Consider the following 21443-nt stretch of genomic DNA (forward strand, 5'->3'; position numbering starts at 1 on the left):
CATGGGGAGGACATACGAGCTGTTTACCTTTAAGCAGTACGCACTGCCAGGCATTTTCAGTGGGTGCCCAGCAAATGTGGAGACCTTGTCATCGTGTACTACTTGCTGCACAATCCTGTAAACTGAAGAGGAAGAGCAGGAAGGAAGCGTGGAGCCCGGGGGCAATGAGGCAGGGCTTGAAGAACAGAAGGAGCAAGAGACTAAGTGGAAGGGGACTTCCATCAAGAGAATGTGTCTGCAAACAGACAGATGAAGGAGAGAAGCTTTGCTGGAAATGTCCAAATACGATTCCCTGAGAAACAGCTACTTCTCCTAAGGAGCCTGGAAGTTCACAGTACCAATTTCAGTCAAGTGACCCTCTCACATTCTAGCTTCTACCACTGACAGTGAGGCAGTGGCGGCTCTACTCTCTGCACCACTGTGCTGCGCTGAATTAATTACACAAATTAAGACGGGGTGAGAGGGTAAAGGGCAGGAGTGGACAATGGGCAGCAGTCTTACTGCCCACTGAATAATTATCCAGCTTCCATTTTTACCAGAAGTATTAAATAACCTGTTAAAGAAATTAAACACATGCATGATAATTAGCAAACAATTCCACAGCAGCAGGTCTCTGTGGCACCAGGTGATGCAGTGAGGTTTATAAAATTGTGAGTGATATAGACAGAGTCTCTTTTTTTTTTGCCCATGCTGGGGTGTTGAGAACTAGCAGGGTCTAGTTGAAGGTGAGACCAGTGAAATTTAAAAGAAGTCTGAAGGGTAAGCTTTTCACACAGAGGGTGGTGGTGTTTACCTGGAGTGAGCTACCAGAGGAGGTGGTAAGGGCAGATACAATAACAATATTTAAAAGCCATCTGGCTGGGTATTTGGAAAGGCAGAGAGGGATGTGGGCCTAACACAGGCAAATAGGATTAGTGCACATAGCCATCATGGACAAAGTGGGAGGAAAAGGCTGTATTTTGTTTTATTTAGCAATACAGCACATTGACAGGCCCTCCCGGCTCAATGAGTTGGCACCATCCAATTACACCCAAGTGATAATCTAACCTGCTAGCCCCTTCATCTGGGGAATGTGGGAGGAAACCAGAGCAACTGGAGGAAATCCATGTAGTTACAGGAAGAAGATATAATCGCCTTGGAGACAGAGGAGGAATTGATCCTGGGTCGCTGGAGCTGTAAGCATATTATGCTAACCACTCTGCTACCCTGTTGCCTGTAGTCTTTTATCATGATCCTGTATGATCCCACAAATCTTTTATAAAAGCAAGCAAGTATCATAAGGCAATATTAAATGAAAAATTGACACTGAGACACACGGGAGATTTCTGGAGAGGCAACAAATATTTTGGATAGTTCTGAAAGAAGAAGGAAAAGGAACCAGGAACTACCAAGGGCTGGTGAAGGAATTGCTGAATTTATGGCAACATCCCCTCCAATTTTTTTTACGTCTGCGCAGACCACATTGCTCTGAGCAGGACGTTTTTACACAGCCTGAAAACTGTGGAGCACCTTAAATGTTTTTTTAATGAATACTATGAACATTTTGAATGAAAATCACATACTTTTCATTTTATTTATTAATTGGTGTATAATGAAAAGCAGTACAACAAAGAAAATCATTCGCATTCCGTAAACTTTTTTGAGCTGCACCCAATTCCAGTTGTGCAGCAACAAAGGCTATGAATGCGGGAGCGTTTCATTTACCGGAGCAGTTCAGGGACAACACAGCTGCAAGGACTGCATTTAAAATAGCAGGTGTAAGGAGGGGAGTGAAGAGATCTCGTTGGGGGTTTGGGAGATCACAGACAGAACAAAGGGGAAGAGGACATTGACTACTTTGAAATAATGATAAGAATCTTAAAATCTGGGCATTATTTAATTGACAGCTAATGGAGATGCAAAGCCATGAGAACAAGCTGATAGGGTGGATGGGATATGGTGCAAGTTCAATCTTGGACACCGAGTTTTGGATGATTTCAAGCTCATGGGGTGTGAAAGACAGTAAAACAGCCAAGACAGTTTTGGGAATAAAGAGTTACAGACATTGGCACACAAATTAATTGAAGTCGAGTCAATTGGTCAGCTATGTTCTGGCTCAACAGCCTGAAACAAATGCCTGCACAGCTCTTGTGCAATTGAACTCTCAATCAAGTCACTGAACTAACTTTGACAAAGTGCTGCATCCTTCTCTGGTCTATGGAGGACAGACAGAACTAATGTAAAACAGAAGCAGGAAGGTATGAAACTCCTCACAAGTTCCGATGAAAGGTTAATTCTGTTTTTTTTTTCCTCCATAATTATTGCCTTCACACTGTTTCTGTTTCAGATACCTGACTTCCGCCGATTAAACAATTCCAAGAAATTAGCACGGTGGATGACTGGGGCTAAAGTGCAAACCCAAAACAACCAAGCTCAAGTGATTGACCATTATGAGTATGATGTGCATTGCGAGTCTGTGTTTGGATCTTCAGTGCTTGGGCTCCTCGTATCACAAATTCCAGAAACACAAGTTTTTAGAAATCTTCCCCCAACCAGTTATGTCTGTAATATCACCAGTACATGGGAAGACGTTTATAAAAAGCTATCAGGAATTTAAATTATTTGCTTTTTGGCCTGCATCTTCTAGATTAATTTATACTTATTTTGTATAACTGGATGTTTGTTTTAGATTACAGACACTTTTTGCTTCCATTCTAAAACCTGGTACCAGTCTTTCTCAGTAGAAATTCCTTCATATTTCTTTATATTAGGGAGGAATTGGGGTTGTGAAGCTGCAGGAAAATAACTCTGATTACAACCCAGAAATGATATATACAGTACTTAGAGGCTTTCTCTCATTCAATACCATTCCCAAAACCTTCCACCTGATTTTCATGATCCAACAAGTCCTCTAACCTACTGTGTAATTCTCAGAAGGCTCTGCTGGCAATGCATTCAAATGTCTGCCTATGAGGTGCACTTACTGTACAAGCCAGACTTCAATTCCTGCCATGTCCAAACCATCAAGCTTTGTGGTTGACTAAAAGTAAAGCAGTATCGAACCCTGCAACTGGGCAGGAGAAAATAAAATGTGACCTTCCTGCCTTCATAGCGTTGGTGTTGCTCAGGAACAAAACTTTTTTCATAAAACCGAAAGAGTAAGTATTTGTCCCTGGCTGCATTTGCTAATTGTGCAGCATCAGAACGTACAGAACACCTAGTGCGCATGTATGTGTGTGTGTACATGTTCTGGAAATGGAAATGAACAATGAGAAATTACACAAGTAACATAATTCCCTCAAATGTACTCAGAAATGATGGCACCATAGCCAAGGTAAATATTAAAATAGGCCTGCAAGTTCCTGCCACTTATTACAATCATTCAGTTTATTGGCTTCATATTATTCTTGAATCCCCTCCATTTCCTAATAGCCCATATTGTAACTGTGGTATGCTACAAGGATTGCTACAATGATCCACTGATATGTAAGGGCTGAATTACTTCACACGCAATGAGTCAGATATTGAACGTGGAGGTGTATATGCTTTGGGTTGATGAATTCTGCTTTTGTCTCTGATCACAAAGAAAAAGACTGTAAAACTTACTTGCCTTGGATGCTAAAGTACAAACCTTTTTAAACACAATAGGGTCATCTTCCCAGACTGGATTCACTGCATTTTGTGAAGTTTTTGTTTTGAAAGCTTTTCGTCTTGTGTCCACAGGTAAACCAAACATATCAATCTCCACGTAAGTCCCAACTTTCTTATCAGAAAGAAACTGACCAGAGATAACCTGTAAAAAAATACATCAAACAAGTAGACTTGAGGCTTAGCTGAATGACCAAAGGGATTAACTTTAGGAGGGCTTCAAATATCTCAGTTAACATAAACACTACGACACTACAAGCCAAACAAAGAAAAAGAATGCTGCTTCTCTGCAAAAATCATCTCACTGTCAGTTACTTTAAGCAGGAAATTATTGCCACGAATAAAAAGATGAGCATTTCTAGAGTACCTTTTAGAACCCTAGGGCCTTATTCCCAATTGAAGACTTTTTTAGTCAGTTCTGTCAAAGAAACATGGCAGTAGATTTGGACAATGCTGGCTTGCACATACAGCAATGTCATAATAAGCAGTTAACAGCTTAAAACATTCCCAGTGAACCCTATAATGAGGGTGCTAATTGGAGGCAGGAGGCAAGCGCCAATGACGGTGCCACTCTTTTAAGAAGCTGAGGCTCAAGGCAATGGAATGAGCTTTGCAATTTTCCATGGTGGAAAATATGACGCATGGAATCAGATTAGAATCTGTGAAGAAAAGATGGCCTTTGGCTATCTGTTGGATTGGGTCATGAGGTCAACGTATTGAATAGATATGTGCTCTGGAAAGGGAAAAACTGTGTAAGATCTCAAAATCAGTGAAGAGTGGGTGGAAGAGGATTTCAGGTGGGCGTCAGCTTCTTTGTGTGCAGTGGTGGGGCTGGCCTTAAAGAATCATCGAGTCACAATTGTACAACAAAGTTCAGGCCCTTTGGCCCACCATAGCTAGACCGAATTTTTACCCATCTGCGTTCATCCCATTTGCCTGCATTCAGTCAGTATCTTTCTATGCTTTGCCGATTTAAGTGTCTGTCTAATGTCTCATGTACATAGCGATTGTATCTGAGTATACCACCTTATCTGGTAAAGAATTCCACATATCAACCACTCTTTGTGTAAAAAACACTTTCTCCTCAAATCTCCTTTAAAACTCCTTCCTTTCACTTTATTCTTAAGCCTTCTTATTTATGATATCCTAGCCATGGGAAGAAGACCCTTACTGTCTATCCGACCAATACTTCTTATAATTTATATACCTATATCAAGTTACCTCATCTTTTTTCATCCAGGGAAACTAAGTCCCCCTACTTCCCATAACCAGTGTCTCCAATCTTGACAACATCCTAACAAATCTCCTCTGTACTCTCTGCAGCACAATCATTTCTTCCTATAGTGTGACGACCAGACTGCACACTGTACTCCAAGTATAGTGAAACCAGTGTGTTGCTCATTTGCAACACGACTTCCAAACTCTTACATTTCAAGTTGCAGCCCATGAAGGCAAGTGTGTCATGCTCCTTATTCACCATCCTATCTATCCTCGTTGACACTTTCGGGAACTATGGACTTGAACCCTTAAGTCCTTTTGTTCATTAACCTTCCTTAGAGTTCTACCATTTATATCCTAACCTATTCAACTTCCCAAAATGCACCACCTCTACTTGGGTCAAGATTTCATCCTCTCAAGATTTGCTTCCTTCTCATGTGCAAACAGAAGGCACAAATTACAAGAGACTCGTTTAGTGATTGTTTCAAATAACTCTCCCCATGCTTTGAGGAAAAGGTACTTACAGGTGTTGAAAAACTTTAGGGTTAATTAATCAGAATGTTTGTTAGCTCACATTTATATGATTAAGCTAAACTGGAGTAAAACCCATACTAACGTAAATCTACGAACGATTTCAAGACAGATTGGTAGAATTAATGGCAGTATAATTGCAGAATGAAGTTTAGATTCATAAAATAAACAGTTGTACTCGGATACACAGAGTGTACAGATGGGCAGAGCAAGATCAAGTCTGTGATTCAGCAGTCTGTCCACCTACAGATCTTAAATGTGTAAAATGGACCAGCATTTCGCTGGCACCTATATGCCACTTGTCAAATGTTAATTACATTTACATTAACATTAAAAACACCTTTATAAATCACAGTCAGAGATTAGAGTTCCGCACCTTCACCGACAGGGTGTTGGCCACGATCCCGTCAACTGTTGTCTCAGTAAAAGGATCGAAGTGCTTGTCTGTTCGTCTCATGAATTCCGGCTTTAGGCGGAAGCCACTCTTCCCATTGTGTTCAAACATCCCCATGTTCAGTTGCATAGGCAGGTCTGCATAAATTATTCAGGATAAAAAAATCCATTGACACTTAATAACTTTATGATTTTCCCCTTCTGCATGTGCGTGGTACGCTATTCAATGCAAAAGTTAAAAAAAAAGCGAAAGAAAATTTAGCTTTGGACTTTCGTCATTGTAGGAGTTGTGACCCATTAAATTGTTGTTATGACAGAAAAAAGTATAATCAAGTTATAAGAACATAAAATAGAACCAACGATAGACCATTCAGCCCATCATGCCTGCTCTGGTATCCCATGGCTGAGCTTTTGTCTCAGTGCTACTGTCGCGCACATCCAGATCCCATTATTAATATCATATCTAAAATTATTATGACCCTATCATTTTTTCCATTCTTCTTCTGAACGTAGTGTTTCACTGGGTCAATTTCCAGAAGAAACAGCCTAAATAACCACCACGTGGTGGTCTTGATGGTTTTGATATCATCAAACAACAGTTCTCACTGCATGCATGTGTGTGTGTGCGCGCGCGCCTGTGTGTGTGTAGCACACTTCACAAAGATGGCAAATCAGTAACATTCAGAAATAGACCTGACATTATTTCAACCGTTTTGAATATAGATCTACAACCTCATCCCATTACTGATATCTTTGGATTACCAATGATTGATTAAAATCATTTAACCTCTTCAGCACGTGATGATTGCATTTCTTACTTTAGTGGCTAGAAGATCCATTTTGCTGAATTGGAAAGAGATTAACTCTCCTACTGTATTTCATTGGTTTTCACAAACTATGGTGTGTTTGAATTTGGAAAAAATTAGAAGTGCGGTTTATGACCCTTCCATTAAATTTGAAAAAACTTGGAGGCCATTCATTCAGCATTTTCATTTGATGTAATTTGACCATTTCCAAACTTATTTTACTTCTCTGTAATGTTGGTTGAGAGGAATGGAGTCGTCGACACTAAGGTTTTCTTCTTTCCCATTTTTAAGTTGTTAGAATTGCCCAAGTCTTTTAGTTTAGTTGACTAATTCTGTTTAGTTTAGTTTTTTTTTGGGATGGGGTTTGTTTTTTTTTTCTATTTTTTTTTCATGATTTTTCTTCAGTTTTTTTTTGCTTTGCATTATTCATTATTATCCTACACGATTGGGAGCTTTGTCAATTTATACTATTTGGTCTTACAATTACTTATTTTGAGTGTAACAATGTATCTCCTACTATTTGTATTATTGTTATGTTATGTTTTCATTCTATGAAATTAATAAAAAGATCGAAAAAGAAAGAAAGGAATAGACCATCCTGCTTCTAATCATCTTGCAGCACTAAGGCCTCCTCTGATGAGCTTAACTGTGGTCACCATAAAACAACACGGTTTGTGTGGAATCAATTGCCTGAAAGAATGGGGCAGCACAGTTTCAGCTTCAGTCAGCTGCGTTCAAACGTGACACACAGTGGTATTTGTACATTTCCCCCATTGTTTCCTGGGCTTCCCCTGCATGCTCCAGTTCCCTCTCACATCCCAAAAGTGTGCAGGTTGGTCGGATCACTGTTAATCACCCCTCGCGGGCAGGTGAGTGGTAGAATCAGAGGGGCATTGATGAGAAATGTGGGAAAATAAAAATAAATCAGTGTAAGAATTAGCCTAAATGGGAACGGTGTTGGCATGAACTTGAGGGGCTGAAGGATCTGCTGACACACCGTGTGAATCCAATGATGGTGAACTCCGATTCCCTAAAGAGAATATTTACAACACACAGGGAAAAATAGCAGCGTTAGAGCTAATTGGTTATATCCTTCTTTCAACCAGTACAATTATAATGAATTGCCCGTCCCCCTTTTGTGCAACTCCGTCACTGAAGCCGGCTCCACCACGGTAGCTCTGTGAAACATCAGTCTGTGTGATCAATCATCACCTGCAGAAAAATGAATAGCGAAGGCAATCCAGCAGTGATATACAAATCATGTTTAACAAATTCGACCAAATGTCTTGATGATGCTGCTGACAGTTGATGTGGTGTATACGGACTGCAGGAAGGCTCTTGGCAGGCTTATCCGCAATGTTGAAGTTCATGGCATAAGAGGGAGGGAGGGCCAGAGTGGATGCAATGGGCCAAATGACTTTCCACTGTGCTGCAGCCATTCTACAGCTTCTCTTTCACAGAGTCATGTTGCCTTCCCTGTTTTGACACTTCTCCATGAACATTTTCAAGTACTTTCCCAATACGACTGTTAAGCCAACTGGCCATTAGTTTCCTGCTTTCTGTCAGCATTTTAAAATAAAGGATTTAAATTGTCTATTTTTCAATCTAATGGAATCTACTCCAAATCTAATGATTTTTGCAAATTAAAGCCAGTACATCAATTAGCTCACCAGCCAGTTCCATTATGACCAGAGGATCAAGTCCATCAGCAACAATTTATTACTTAAGTTCCCTGTGCACAATTTATAACAATTTCTGGGATGTTACCTATTCCCTCTGTAATAGGGATGAGGACAACGTACCAGTTTAATTCATCTGTAATCTCTTTATTTACCATTTGTAATTCCCGAGACTCACTTCCTGTAGGATCATCATTCTGTCCTTATCTTAATTATCAATGGAAACTCTTACCATCTGTTTTTACCTTTTATTGATTTCCAGCCTCAGAAACAACTCCATCTCTGTTGTTTCATTTCTAAAGCACATCACTGGAGTCACTGAGTATTAGAAAAGCCTTTTGCCCATCTAGGCTGTGCCAAACCAATTAACCTGCCTACTCCAATCATCCTGCACTGGTACTTTAGCCCTCTATACCCCTACCATCCGTGTACCTACCCAGACTTCTCTTAAAAGTTGAAATCAAGCTTGTATGAACCACTTGTGCTGGCAGCTTATTCCATGCTCTCCTGATCCTCTGAATGAAGTTTCCCCTCATGTTCTCCTTAAACTTTTCACCTTTCACCCTTAACCCATGACCTCTAGTTGTCGCATCCAACTTCAGTGGAAAAACACTATTTGCATTTACCCTATCTATACCCTCATAATTTTCAATTCTTCCCTCAACCTTCTACGTTCCCAGGAATAAAATCCTAAGCTATTCAATCTTTCTGTATAACTCTGGTCTGCCAGTCCCAGCAACATACTTGTAAATTTTCTTTCAACCGTATTTACATCTTTCCTGTAGGTAGCTGACCAAAACTGCACACAATGCTTCAAATTAAGCCTAATCAATGTCTTGTACAACTTCAATGTAACATCCCATCTCCTGTACTCAATACTTTGATTTATGAAGGCCAATGAGCCAAAAGATTTCTTTATTGGTAGGATGATAGGATGCAAAACTGTGTTGAGAAGTGGCAGATGGAGTTCAACCCAGCTAAGTGTGAGGTGGGTCAAATATGATGGTAGAATATAGTATTAATGGTAAGACTCTTGGCAGAGTGGAGGATCAGAGGGATCTTGGGGTCTGAGTCCATAGGACACTCAAAGCTGCTACGCAGGTTGACTCTATGGTTAAGAAGGCATACGGTGCATTGGCCTTCATCAATCATGGGATTGAGTTTAAGAGCTGAGAGGTAATGTTACAGCTATATAGAACCCTGGTCAGACCCCACTTGGAGTACTGTGCTCAATTCTGGTCGCCTCACTACAGGAAGGATGTGGAAACCATAGAAAGGGTGTAGAGGAGATTTACAAGGACGTTGCCTGGATTGGGGAGCATGCCTTATGAGAATAGATTGAGTGAACTCTGCCTTTTCTCCTTGGAGCGATGGAGGATGAGAGGTGATCTGATAGGGATGTATACGATGATGAGAGGCATTGATTGTGTGGATAGTCAGAGGCTTTTTCCCCCTCTAGCATGAGAGAGCATAGTTTTAAGGTGCTTGGAAGTAGGTACAGAGGAGATGGCAGGGATAAGTTTTTTGTTTTACGCAGAGAGTGGTGAGTATGTGGAATGGGCTGACGGCAACAGTGGTGGAGGCAGATACGACAGGGTCTTTTAAGAGACTCCTGGATAGGTACATGGAGCTTAGAAAAATAGAGGGCTATGGGTAATCCGAGGTAATTTCTAAGGTAAGGACATGTTCAGCACAGCTTTGTGGACCGAAGGGCCTGTATTGTGTTGTTGGTTTTCTATGCTTCTATGTTTCTACGACCCTATCTATTTGTGACACCTCTTTCAATGAATTATGTACCTGTATTCCCAGATCCCTTCGTTCTACAGCATTCCTCAGTGTCCTACCATTAACCATGTAAGACCTATCCTGGTTGGTCCTATCGAAGTGCAACACCACCACTGTCTGCACTAAATCCCACCTGCCATTTTTCAGCCATTGTTCGAGTTGGTCCAGAACCCGCTGCAAGCTCTGATAGTCTTCCTTGCTGTCCACTACACTCCAATCTTGGTTTTATCCTCAAATTTGCTGATTCAGTTAAACACACCACTGATATAGATGATAAACAACAAAGGACCCAGCATCGATCCCTGCGGCACTTCACTAGTCACAGGCCTCCAGTCAGAGTGGCAACCATCTGCTACCACTCGCTGGCTTCTTCTGTGAAGCCAATGTTTAATCCTACTTACTCCCCATCCTGAATGCCAAGCAACTGAACCTTTTTGACTAACTTCCCATGCAGGACCTTGTCAAATGCCTTACTAAAGTCCATGTAGACAACCTCCACTACCTTGCTTTCATCAACTCTCCTGGTAATTTCCTCAAAAACCTCTGTAAGATTGGTTAGATGTGACCTACAACGCACAAAGTCATGCTGACTATCCCTAATCAGACCTTGTCTATCCAAAGACTCTGGTCCCTTAGAATATCTTCCAACAACCTTCCGGCAACTGATGTCAGGTTCTCCAGTCTATAATTTCCTGGTTTAATTTTAAACAGCAGAACAATATTAGCTATCATCCAGTCCTCCAGCACCTCACATATTGCAAAGGATGATTCACGTATCCCTGCTGGGGCCCAGCAATTTCTACACTTGCCTCCTGCAGGGTCTGAGGGAACACCTTGTCAGGCCCTGCGGATTTTTCCATCCTAATTTGCCTCAGGAGAGCAAACACCTCCTCCTCTGTAATCTGTACAGGGTCCATGAAGTTGATGCTGATTTGTCTGACTTGTATAGACTCTGTGTCCATCTCCTGAGTTAATACCGATGCAAGAAATCTATTTAAGATCTCCCCCATCTCTTTTGGCTCTACACATGGATTACCATTCTGATCTTCCAGAGGACCAATTTTATCCCTTGCAATCCTTTTCTTAACATTTCTGTAGGATCCCTTAGGATTCTCCTTCACCTTTTCTGCTAGGGCAACCTCTTGTCTTCTTTTAGCCCTCCTGAGCTCTTTCTTAAGTGTTCTCTTCCATAAGTACTTCTTAACTCCATAAGTACTTCATTTGCTCTTACCTGTCTCTACCTGCTATGCACCTTCTTTTTTCCTTAACCAGGACCTCAATACCTCTTGAAAACCAAGGCTCCCTAAACCTGTTATCTTTAACCTTGATTCCGACAGGCACAAACGAGTCTTGTACTCTCAAAATTTCACTTTTGAAGGTCTCCCACTTACCAAGTACACCTTGCCAGAAAACAGTCTGGCTGAGGAGATGGTGCAGGGGCCAGGGTTTCAAGTTCTTGGATCATTGGAACCTTTCCTGGGGAAGAGGTGACCTGTACAAGTGGGATGGGCTGTACCTGAACTGGAGGGGAACCAATATCGTGGGAGGAAGGTTTGCTGATGCTGTTGGGGAGGGTTTAAACTAGATTTGCAGGGTGGTGGGAACCGAAGTGAAGAGGCAGAGGATGGGGTAATTGGCGCACAAGTCGTGACAGCTTGTAGGGAGTTTATGAGGAAGGATAGGCAGATGATAGAGCAAAGAAGCACTCAGCCAGATGGTTCGAGATGTGTCTATCTTAATGCAAGGAATATCATAAGCAAGGTGGATGTAACTTAGAGCATGGATCAATACGTGAACTATGATGTTGTGACCATTACAGAGACTTGGATGACTCAGGAGCAGGAATGGCTGCTGATTGTGCTGGGCTTTAGATGTTTCAAAAGGATTGTCTACTGAGTCATTGTGGGTGGAAGTTAGAAACAGGAAGGGGACAATAACTCTACTGGGTGTTTTTAATAGACCCCCCGCCCCCCCAGTAGTAACACAGACATCCAGGAGCAGATTGGGAGGCAGATTCTGGAACGGTGCAATAATAACAGGGTTGTCGTGATGGATTGTCGTAATTTTCCTAATATTGAATGGCATCTCCTTAAGAGCAAGGGGTTTAGATGGGGTGGAGTTTGTTAGGTGTGTTCAGGAAGGCTTCCTGATGCAATTTGTAGATGAGCCAACTAGAGGAGAGGCTGTACTTGATCTAGTATTGGGAAATGAACCTGGTCAGGAGTCAGGTCTCTCGGTGGGAGAGCATTTTGGATGTAGTGATCACAACTCTATCTCCTTTACCATAGCACTGGAGAGGGATAGGAGCAGACAATTTGCGAAAACATTTAATGGGAATAGGGGGAAATATTGTGGGCCGAAGGGCCTGTACTGTGCTGTACTATTCTATGTTCTATGTTCTAAATATGATGCTATTAGTCAGGAATCAGGAACTTGGGAACATAAATTGGGAGCAGCTATTCTCATGGCAGAAATGTGGCAAATGTTCAAGGCACATTGCATGGCATTCTGCATAGGTATGTTCCATTGAGGCACGGAAAGGTGAAAGAACCATGGTGTACGAAGGATATAGAAAATCTAGTTAAGAGGAGGTAGTGGAGGTACTTAATGAATACCTTGTTTCGGTATTCACCAGTGAAAAGGAGCTTGGCAATTGTGGGGATGACTTACAACAGACTGAAATGCTTGAGTCTATAGACATTAAGAAAGAGGATGTGCTGGAGCTTTTGAAAGGTATTAAGTTAGATAAGTTGCGGGGACCGGACAAGATGTACTCCAGGCTACTGTGGAAGCGAGGCAGAAGATTGCTGAGCCTCTGGCGCTGATCTTTGCATCATCAATAGGGATGGGAGAGGTACCACGGGATAGAAAGGTTGCAAACGTTGCTTCCTTGTTCAAGAAAGGGAGTAGAGATAACCCAGGATATTACAGACCAGTGAGTCTTACTTCAGTGGTGGGCAAGATGTTGGAGAAGATCCTGAAAGGCAGGATTTATGAGCAGTTGGAGAGATATAATCTGATTAGGGATAGTCAGCATGGCTTTGTTAAGGGCAGGCCATGCCTTACGAACCTGATTTAATTACTTGAGGATGTAACAAAACACATTGATGAAGGTAGAGCACTGGATGTAGTACTGGAGGGGGGAGGAGAAGATTGCAGTGCGACGCAGCTCTCTGGTGAAATGATATCGTATTTGTAAGTAGGATGCCATGCACAATTCTGATTTGATGGAGACACGTGAGAAGGCACAGAGGAACATCTGGAGAAATTTCTGAAATGCCCAGTTCGCTGCCACTGCTACTGTGCGATTGAGAATCTCTGGAGGGAAGGCCCCAAAATCCCCGGCTTTGCCTGCTGCTGGCAACCGAGGCTGGGGTCGAAGCGTTCGGCAGAGATGGTGCTCGGTACTCGGTGTCGGAGGGCTGATCGGAGCTTGAAGTTTTCGGAGGACTTGGAGTCGGACTGTGGTCAGGCATGGCAGGGAGAGTTTTCTTCCTTCTCCTGTCTGCGTGAGATGTGTGACTTTCGAGAGACTTTGAACTCTTTTACTGTGCCCATGGCCTGTTCTTCATCAAGTTATGGTATTGTTGCACTGTTGTAACTATACGTTATAATTATGTGGTTTTTCTAAGTTTTTCAGTCTTGGCCTGTCCTGAGTTTCTGTGATATCACACCGGAGGAACATTGTATCATTTCTTAATGCATGCATTACTAAATGACAATAAAAGAGGACTGCGTATCCTCATAATCTAATCTAATATGGATTTCAATAAAGTATTTGATAAGGTTCCCCATGAGAGGCTCATTCAGAAATTAATGAGGCATGGGATCCAAGGACAGCTTGCTATGTGTATCAAGAGTTGGCTTGCCCACAGAAGGCAAAGGGTGGTTGTAGATGGTTCATATTTTGCATGTAGGACAGTGACCAGTGATGTTCCACAGGGATCTGTTCTAGGACCCCTCCTCTTTGTGATTTTTATAAATGACCTGGATGAGGAAGTAGAAGTGTGGATTAGTAAGTATGCTGATGACACAATAGTTGGGGGTGCTGTGGAGAGTCTGGAGGATTGTCAGAGGTTACAGCGGGACATTGATAGGATGCAGAACTGGGCTGAGAAGTGGCAGATGGACTTCAACCCAGATAAGTGTGAAGTGGTTCACTTAATGGTAAGACTCTTGGCAGTGTGAAGGATTAGCGAGATCTTGAGGTCTGTGTCCAAAGGACACTCAAAGCTGCTGCACAGGTTGACAGTGTTATTAGGAAGGCATGTGGTGTGTTGGCCTTCCTCAACCGTGGGATTGAGTTCAAGAGCCGTGAGGTAATGTTGCAGCTATATAAGACCTTAGTTAGACCCCACTTGGAGTACTGTGTTCAGTCCTAGTCACCTCACTACAGGAAGGATGTGGATTCTGTAGAGAGAGTGTAGAGATTTACAGGGATGTTGCCTGGATTGGAGAGCAGGCCTTATGAGACTAGGTTGAGTGAACTTGGCCTTTTCTCCTTGGAGTGACAGAAGATGAGGTATATTTTTCACACAGAGTGTGTGAAATGCACTGCCAGCAACGGTGGTAGAGGTGGATACAATAGGGTCTTTGAAGAGACTCTTAGATAGGTACATGGAGCTTAGAAAAAAAATGTTTCTGTGTCAAAAAAAAGTCTGTCCCAAACCACACTTGCCAGAACCTTTCTGATACCATCAAGAATTGGCCTTTCCCTTGACTGGTAATGTCACCCCTTCTCCTTTAATCCCTTCTGCTCTGTTACATCTAAAACAACAGAACCCTGGAACATTGAGCTGCCATTCCTGCTCCTCCTGCAATCAAGACTCATTAGTGCCTGCGATATCATAATTCCATATGTTGATCCATGCCCTGAGCTCACTTGCCTTTCCTAACAATATTTCTTGCATTGAAATATACACAGCTCAGGACATTAGGTGTACCATGCTCAACCTTTTGATTCCTAACTTTGTCTGAGATCTTAATAATATCTGTCTCAACAACCCCTCCACTATATGTCTGGCACACTGGTCCCCATCCCCCTGCAACTCTGTTTCAACTCTCCCTGCCCCCCTCCCCCCACTGTGCAGCACTAGCAAACCTTTCCACAAGGATTTTAGACCTCCTCTAATTCAGGAGCCACTGTCTACTTTGTATGATGCGACCTTCCCTGAAGCTCTCCCTCCTACACCAACTCATTAGTCACGTGTTCAACTGTATAATCTTCCTATTTCCAGTCTCACTAGTATGTGGCATGGGTCGCAATTCTGTGATCACAACCCAGGAGTTCCTGCCCTTTAGTTCTAAATGTCTTCACATTATTGTTAACACTGAACCTTCTACCTAGTACTACATGGAGCCACATGAAGTAGCAGGCCACATGGCTCCCTCAGCCTGTTCTGCAATAAGTTCATGGCTCCATTTCTTTCACATTCATAAACCTCAATTATGCTTAGACACCAACATCTGTCCAATTCAGCCGTGAATGTTCTCAGTACTTTGCACTCACAGCTTGCTGGATTTTAAAGATCCCTCTGTGATAAATCGCTGTTGGTCTGAAACAAGTAACTCACTGTCTCGAGTGTGTGACCTTCTAGTTCCCAGTGCAGGGAAACAAGCCGTGCAGGATTCCTCTTGTCGGAAGCCCTAATAGAAGTTGATACACTCATCATACTCACCGACAGTCTGGAAGTTCAGAGCCACCAAGTGACAGCCGGCATTCCAGAACACCTGAGGCATGTAGTTGGAGGAATCCACCCGGGTTCCCTTGGGATAAATGCGACTAAGCTGCCGCTTGTTGTATCTGCAGAGTATTTACTCAGGAAGAGTGAACAGAAAATGAAAGACATGTAGATGAAAGTCTAAACAATATTACAAATGTCATCACTATGTGGAGATCTAAGTGAAATCCTGACTGGTTTTTGCACAGGAGGAGGATGATAATATTCAATTGGGTTCCGGAATGATCTATGTCCCAAGTTCTTGCCACTTACTTTTTACTCCGTATGCCTTCGTATCTCCAGCGGTTTCTGCTAGTAACATGTGCTATTTTGGGAATTCTTTTGAGAAAATGTCTTAACATAAAAGGTAAAGTATCTAATTCTGATACCACCAGCACGTAGCTGATCCTGCTATTTTCCCACAGAAGCACTAAGAATGATCTTCCAAATGGAAAATCTTCTTCAAGAAGCATTCCAAGCCCTGCATACATAAAACCCTGACTGAGACCCTGTTGAAGCATCTCGGACTGAAACATTGATTGTTTATCTCCCTCCATACATGCTGTCTGACCTATTGAGTTGCTCCAGCATTTTGTGTGTGTTCCTGAAGATTTCCAGCATCTGAGGAATCTCTGTATGAACTTACTGGATTATAACTACCAATGAGTAACTAAAGTTAGCAATTTGAATCAGGTATGGTTATTGTTGTCAGTGTCAGTTGAAGCACAGCTCCACACAGTGGTCATAGTCAGGAAGTACAGTCTGATTTCAACCAATTCATCTGGGCTCGGAACAAAGTGCAGAACTGGTAAGGTGAGGCTGGCCAAGGCAGCTTTTGAAGTCTAGGCTCCCTCTGCGAAATTACATTGCAGGCAAGGTCCGAGGTGCCTTGTGTATTTATCTTGCAAGATTGCCTCATTTAGCTTGTCCTGCCATTGTGGAGCAAGTGGAGCATTGCAAGGCAGTGCTGGTTGTGTAAATCACAGCTCATTCGGGTTGGGGCTGTGAGGGGGGTGGAGGAGAAGACAGAGGTGAGAACAGTAAGTTAGGTCATTGTTCTCACCTCTGCTCATTGTGGGAGTTGGACATAGGCTGGGAGTTTGGAGCTGTGATGGTGGGGAGGACCTTGGGGACCCGATTTTTGTGAAAGCCGGCTTTCGTTTGTGTGTGCAATTTGCAATCCTTGTGCATTTTTTCTCAGATGAAATTCTATTGTACAGTGCACACAAACACCACTATACACATAAACTCTGTAACCCATTTTCTTGAAGATCAGGGTGTAAGCCACCGGTCACGGCAAAAGGCGAGATTTCAATTCAGAATAAGATTACTACATATAACCAGAAACACACTAAAATTCAATGTGAAGGTTTTGTTGGACTTTTATTTTTCCATGGGTGTCTGCTCCTTCTCTAAAATATCATTTCATGAGATGGCTTTGCTGAGAAAATTACACAGCAAAACTTATTAATGCTAGACTAAGCAACACACACAAAATGCTGGAGGAACCCAGTAAAAATATACACCTCATCTTTTTTTTCTCCAGTTCTGCCCAAGGGTCTTGGCCCGAAACGTAGATTGTACTTATACTCATAGATACTGCCTAGCCTGCTGAGTTCCTCCAGCATTTGCTGTGTGTTGCTTGTTTTTCCAGCATCTGCAGATTTTCTCGTTTGTAATATTGGACTACTTTGCAACACTCAATTAAATACCCTGAATGTGCCTGATACACATCATTTGGATTGAAATCGGGTTGTTTACTTTTGGACCATTAACATGTGTACTCAGTGTTCCTTTGTGCAATTTTAAAATCAACATCAAAGTATTTATTTTAAATGGCTTAGTATTTTTGATTCTATGATTATACACTCACTGGCCACTTTATTAGGTACATCTAGGAACCCATTGTGGTCCTCTGCTGATGCTGCAGTTCATCCACTTGAAGGTTCGTTATGTGCATTCAGAGATGCTTTTCTGCACACCACTGTTGCAACATGTGGTTATTTGAGTTACTGCCACTTTCCTGTCAGATTGAACCAGTCTGGCCATTCTTCTCTGACCTCTATCATGAACTAGGCATTTTTGAACACTTACTGGATTTTTTTTTTGTTTTTCACACCATTCTCTACAAGCTCTAGAAACTTATGCATGAAATTCCCAGAAGATCTCGTTCCTGAAATACTCCAGCCACCCCATCTGGCACCAACAATCATTCCACAGTCTAAGTCACTTAGATCACATTTCTCCCCCATTCTGATGTTTGGTCTGAACAACAACTAAATCCCTTGACCATGTACTTATACTTTGAGTTGCTGCCATATGATTGGTTGATTAAATATTTGCATAAAGGAGCAGGGGTACAGGTGTACCTAATAAAGTGGCCACTCAGTGTAACTTGAACCCCTGCAGATCGCATCCCTCTGTGGAACAGATTCCATTGAATGGTTTCCAACCAATGGTGACAGAGAAAAGATAGAGTCTGGCTGTACAATTGTTCTGAAAGGATACTCCACAAATTCCACTGGAGATTTTGTCAGCTGTTCCAGGGCCTTTGTCTCCACAAAAGATGACATTTCAAAACTCTTATTATTCTCTGCAAATAAAGCACAAAGAAAGTTATCATTGATTACAAGGCAAATGTGTTTAGTTAGGGAGGGGCAAATGGATTTTAACAAAGCAAAGTGTGAGGTGATGCCTTCTGTAAAGTCAAACCATGGTGGGACCCGAGCTATGAATGGTAGGCCAAGTGTGAGTGTGATGGAACAGAAAAGATTTAGGAGCACAAGTGCATAGTTAGTTGAAAGCAGTATCACAGTAGACAGGGTGGTGAAAAGACATTTAGTACACATCATTACCTTCATCAATCAGGCATTGAGTAAAGGTACTGGGACATTATATTGAAGTTGTACAAGTTGCCGGTGAGGTGGCACTTGGAGTACTGTGTAAGGACTTGGTTACCCTGTACATGGAAAGGACATGGTTAAACTGGAATGAGTGCAGATAAAATTCAGAAGGGTGTTGCCAGGACGAAAGGCCTGAATTATAGGAAAAGGTTGGCCAGGCTTGACTTTTTTCTTTTGTGGAATATAAGATTCTGTGGAATTTCGACCTTATAGAAATGTTTAAAATCATGAGATAAGGTGGACAGTAACAGTCTTTTCCTCAGGGTAGAGGAGTTCAAAACTAGGGTGCATAGTTTTAGGGTGTGAGGGGAAAGACTAAATAAGGACCTGAGGATTAACTTTTTCAGGCAGAGGGTGGTGAGAATATAGAATGAGCTGCCAGAGGAACTGGTTAAGACCATAAGATATAGGAGCAGAATTAGGCCATTTGGCCCATTGAGTCTGTTCTGCCATTTCATCATGGCTGATCCAATTTTCCTGTCAGCCCCAATCTCCTGTCTTCTCCCCATAACCCTTCATGCCCTGCCCATTCAAAAATCTATCAACTTCTTCCTTAAATATTCATAAAGATTTGGCCTCCAGAGCTGCCTGTGGCAAAGAATTCCACACATTCACCACCCTCTGGCTAAAGAAAATCCTCCTCATCTCCATTCTAAAGGAACACCCCTCTATTCTGAGGCTGTGTCCTCTGGTCTTAGACTCTCCCACCATAGGAAGCATTCCCTCCACATCCACTCTATCAAGGCCTTTCACCATTCATTTGGTTTCAACCAGGTCACCCCTCATTCTTCTGAATTCCAATGAATACAGGCCCAGCATCAGACGTTCTTCATTTACAGTTGTATCACTCAAGACGCACTTGGATGGACACATCGAGGAGTGGGGCTTAGGGAGACCTGACGTAGAAACTGGGGCCAGCTGGGTCAGCACTGTGGTCGATATGGACTCATTTAGCCAAAGGGCTTGTATCTAACCTGTTTTGCTCTGTGACTCTGTGACAGACACATTCAATAAACACCAGATTTTAATCACTTGCAAACAACCACAGATAGGTTTTAAGACTTGATCCAGATTGGCACCCACAGTGAAACAATTTGGGATTTATTTCAGGAATAATCCACTGCATACTTGGGAGTGATTTAATTTAGGAGAGGAATTCAAATCATATTATGAACTAAAGAAGAAAAACAAGCACAAGTATTTTAGAACTTTGAAATAGATGGGTGGTTTTACTTGCAGCCAACTATCTTCTCAGCTGCTTGCTGAGAGCATGATTCATGTGATGAGTGGGCCTGATAAAAGCATAATGCAGCATTGAGAGTCTGTGGAGAATGCAGGACCTCAAAATTTATTGCTTGGCAGAGTACCAAAGAGTAACATATTCATTCCTATACCAACAGAAACCAATGTAGAAACATGTACTACAAAAAACTAATTGCAAAACACTCTGCTGCATTGTGTCAGTATCTATGTGCAAGTATTTTTTCAAGTTTTCAAAGTAAACATGGCCCTTCGGTACACGGGGGTGCTAAGAATCTATTGGAGACTCCTGCTTCAGTGTAAATTTAATCAGCCTAAACTCCATCCAGACAAGGCAGATATTGTTTTATTCTTCATTCCCTTAAAACCTTGCAGGATTTTGAGAACCTTGGCTGAGAATGGAATGGAGAAAGTAGGTTCTCCAACTGTTGGAAAACTTTGATATGCTGGAGGCAGCACTATTCACTATTAGACTGTTCCCTGCAATAGCTAGAAACACAGAAACATAGAAAACCTACAGCACAATACAGGCCCTTCGGCCCACAATGCTGTGCTGAACATGTACTTACTTTAGAAATTACCGAGGATTACCCATACCCCTCTATTTTTCTAAGCTCCATGTACCGATCGAGGAGTCTCTTAAAAGACCCTATTGTATCTGCCTTTACCACTGCCCCAGCAGCTCATTCCACGCACTCACCACTCTCTGCGTGATAAACTTACCCCTGACATCTCCTCTGTACCTACTTCCAAGCGCCTTAAAACTGTGTCCTCTCATGTTAGTCATTTCAGCCCTGGGAAAAAGCCTCTGACTATTCACACGATCAATGCCTCTCATCACCTGATACACCTCTATCTGGTCACCTCTCATCCTCCGTTGCTCCAAGGAGAAAAGGCCAAGTTCACTTAACCTATTCTCATAAGGCATGCTCCCCAATCCAGGCAGCATCCTTTTAAATCTCCTCTGAACCCCTTCTACGGCTTCCACATCCTTCCTGTAGTGAGGTGACCAGAACTGAGCACAGTATTCCAAGTGAGGTCTGACCGGGGTCCTATATAGCTGTAACACTACCTCTCGGCTCTTGAACTCAATCCCATGGTTGATGAAGGCCAATACACCGTATGACTTCTTAACTGCACAGTCAACCTGCGCAGCAGCTTTGAGTGCCCTATGGACTCAGACCCCAAGATCCCTCTGATCCTCCACACTGTCAGGGGTCTTACCATTAATACTTGTTGAAATCCATATATGCTACATCTATTGCTCTACCTTCATCAGTGTCTAGTCACATCCTCAAAAAATTCAATTGGTCTCGTAAGACACGACTTGCCTTTGACAAAGCCATGCTGACCATTCCTAATCTTATTATGCCTCTCCGAATGATCATAAATCCTGCCTCTCAGGATGTTCTCCATCAACTTACCAGCCACTGAAGTAAGACTCACTGGTCTATAATTTCCTGGGCTATCTCTACTCCCTTTCTTGAATAAGGAAACAACATCTGCAACTCTCCAATCCTC

At 42.3% G+C, this 21443-nt stretch overlaps 1 protein-coding gene across 4 annotated transcripts in view; it reads right to left on the bottom strand.

Annotated features, from left to right (window-relative positions):
- Positions 1-21443, bottom strand: part of plcb1 (phospholipase C beta 1) — a 954845-nt gene that overhangs the window by 107111 nt on the left and 826291 nt on the right. For all 4 annotated transcript variants that reach the window (XM_072265525.1, XM_072265524.1, XM_072265527.1 and 1 more), the window contains 4 exons: positions 18268-18352; positions 15718-15842; positions 5753-5907; positions 3611-3772 (listed from right to left, as the gene is read on the bottom strand). In XM_072265525.1, the coding sequence (XP_072121626.1) occupies positions 3611-3772; positions 5753-5907; positions 15718-15842; positions 18268-18352 (527 nt within the window). The remainder of the gene's footprint in view (positions 1-3610; positions 3773-5752; positions 5908-15717; positions 15843-18267; positions 18353-21443) is intronic.

Source organism: Mobula birostris, chromosome 8 (assembly GCF_030028105.1).
Source record: "Mobula birostris isolate sMobBir1 chromosome 8, sMobBir1.hap1, whole genome shotgun sequence".
Classification (NCBI taxonomy): domain Eukaryota; kingdom Metazoa; phylum Chordata; class Chondrichthyes; order Myliobatiformes; family Myliobatidae; genus Mobula; species Mobula birostris.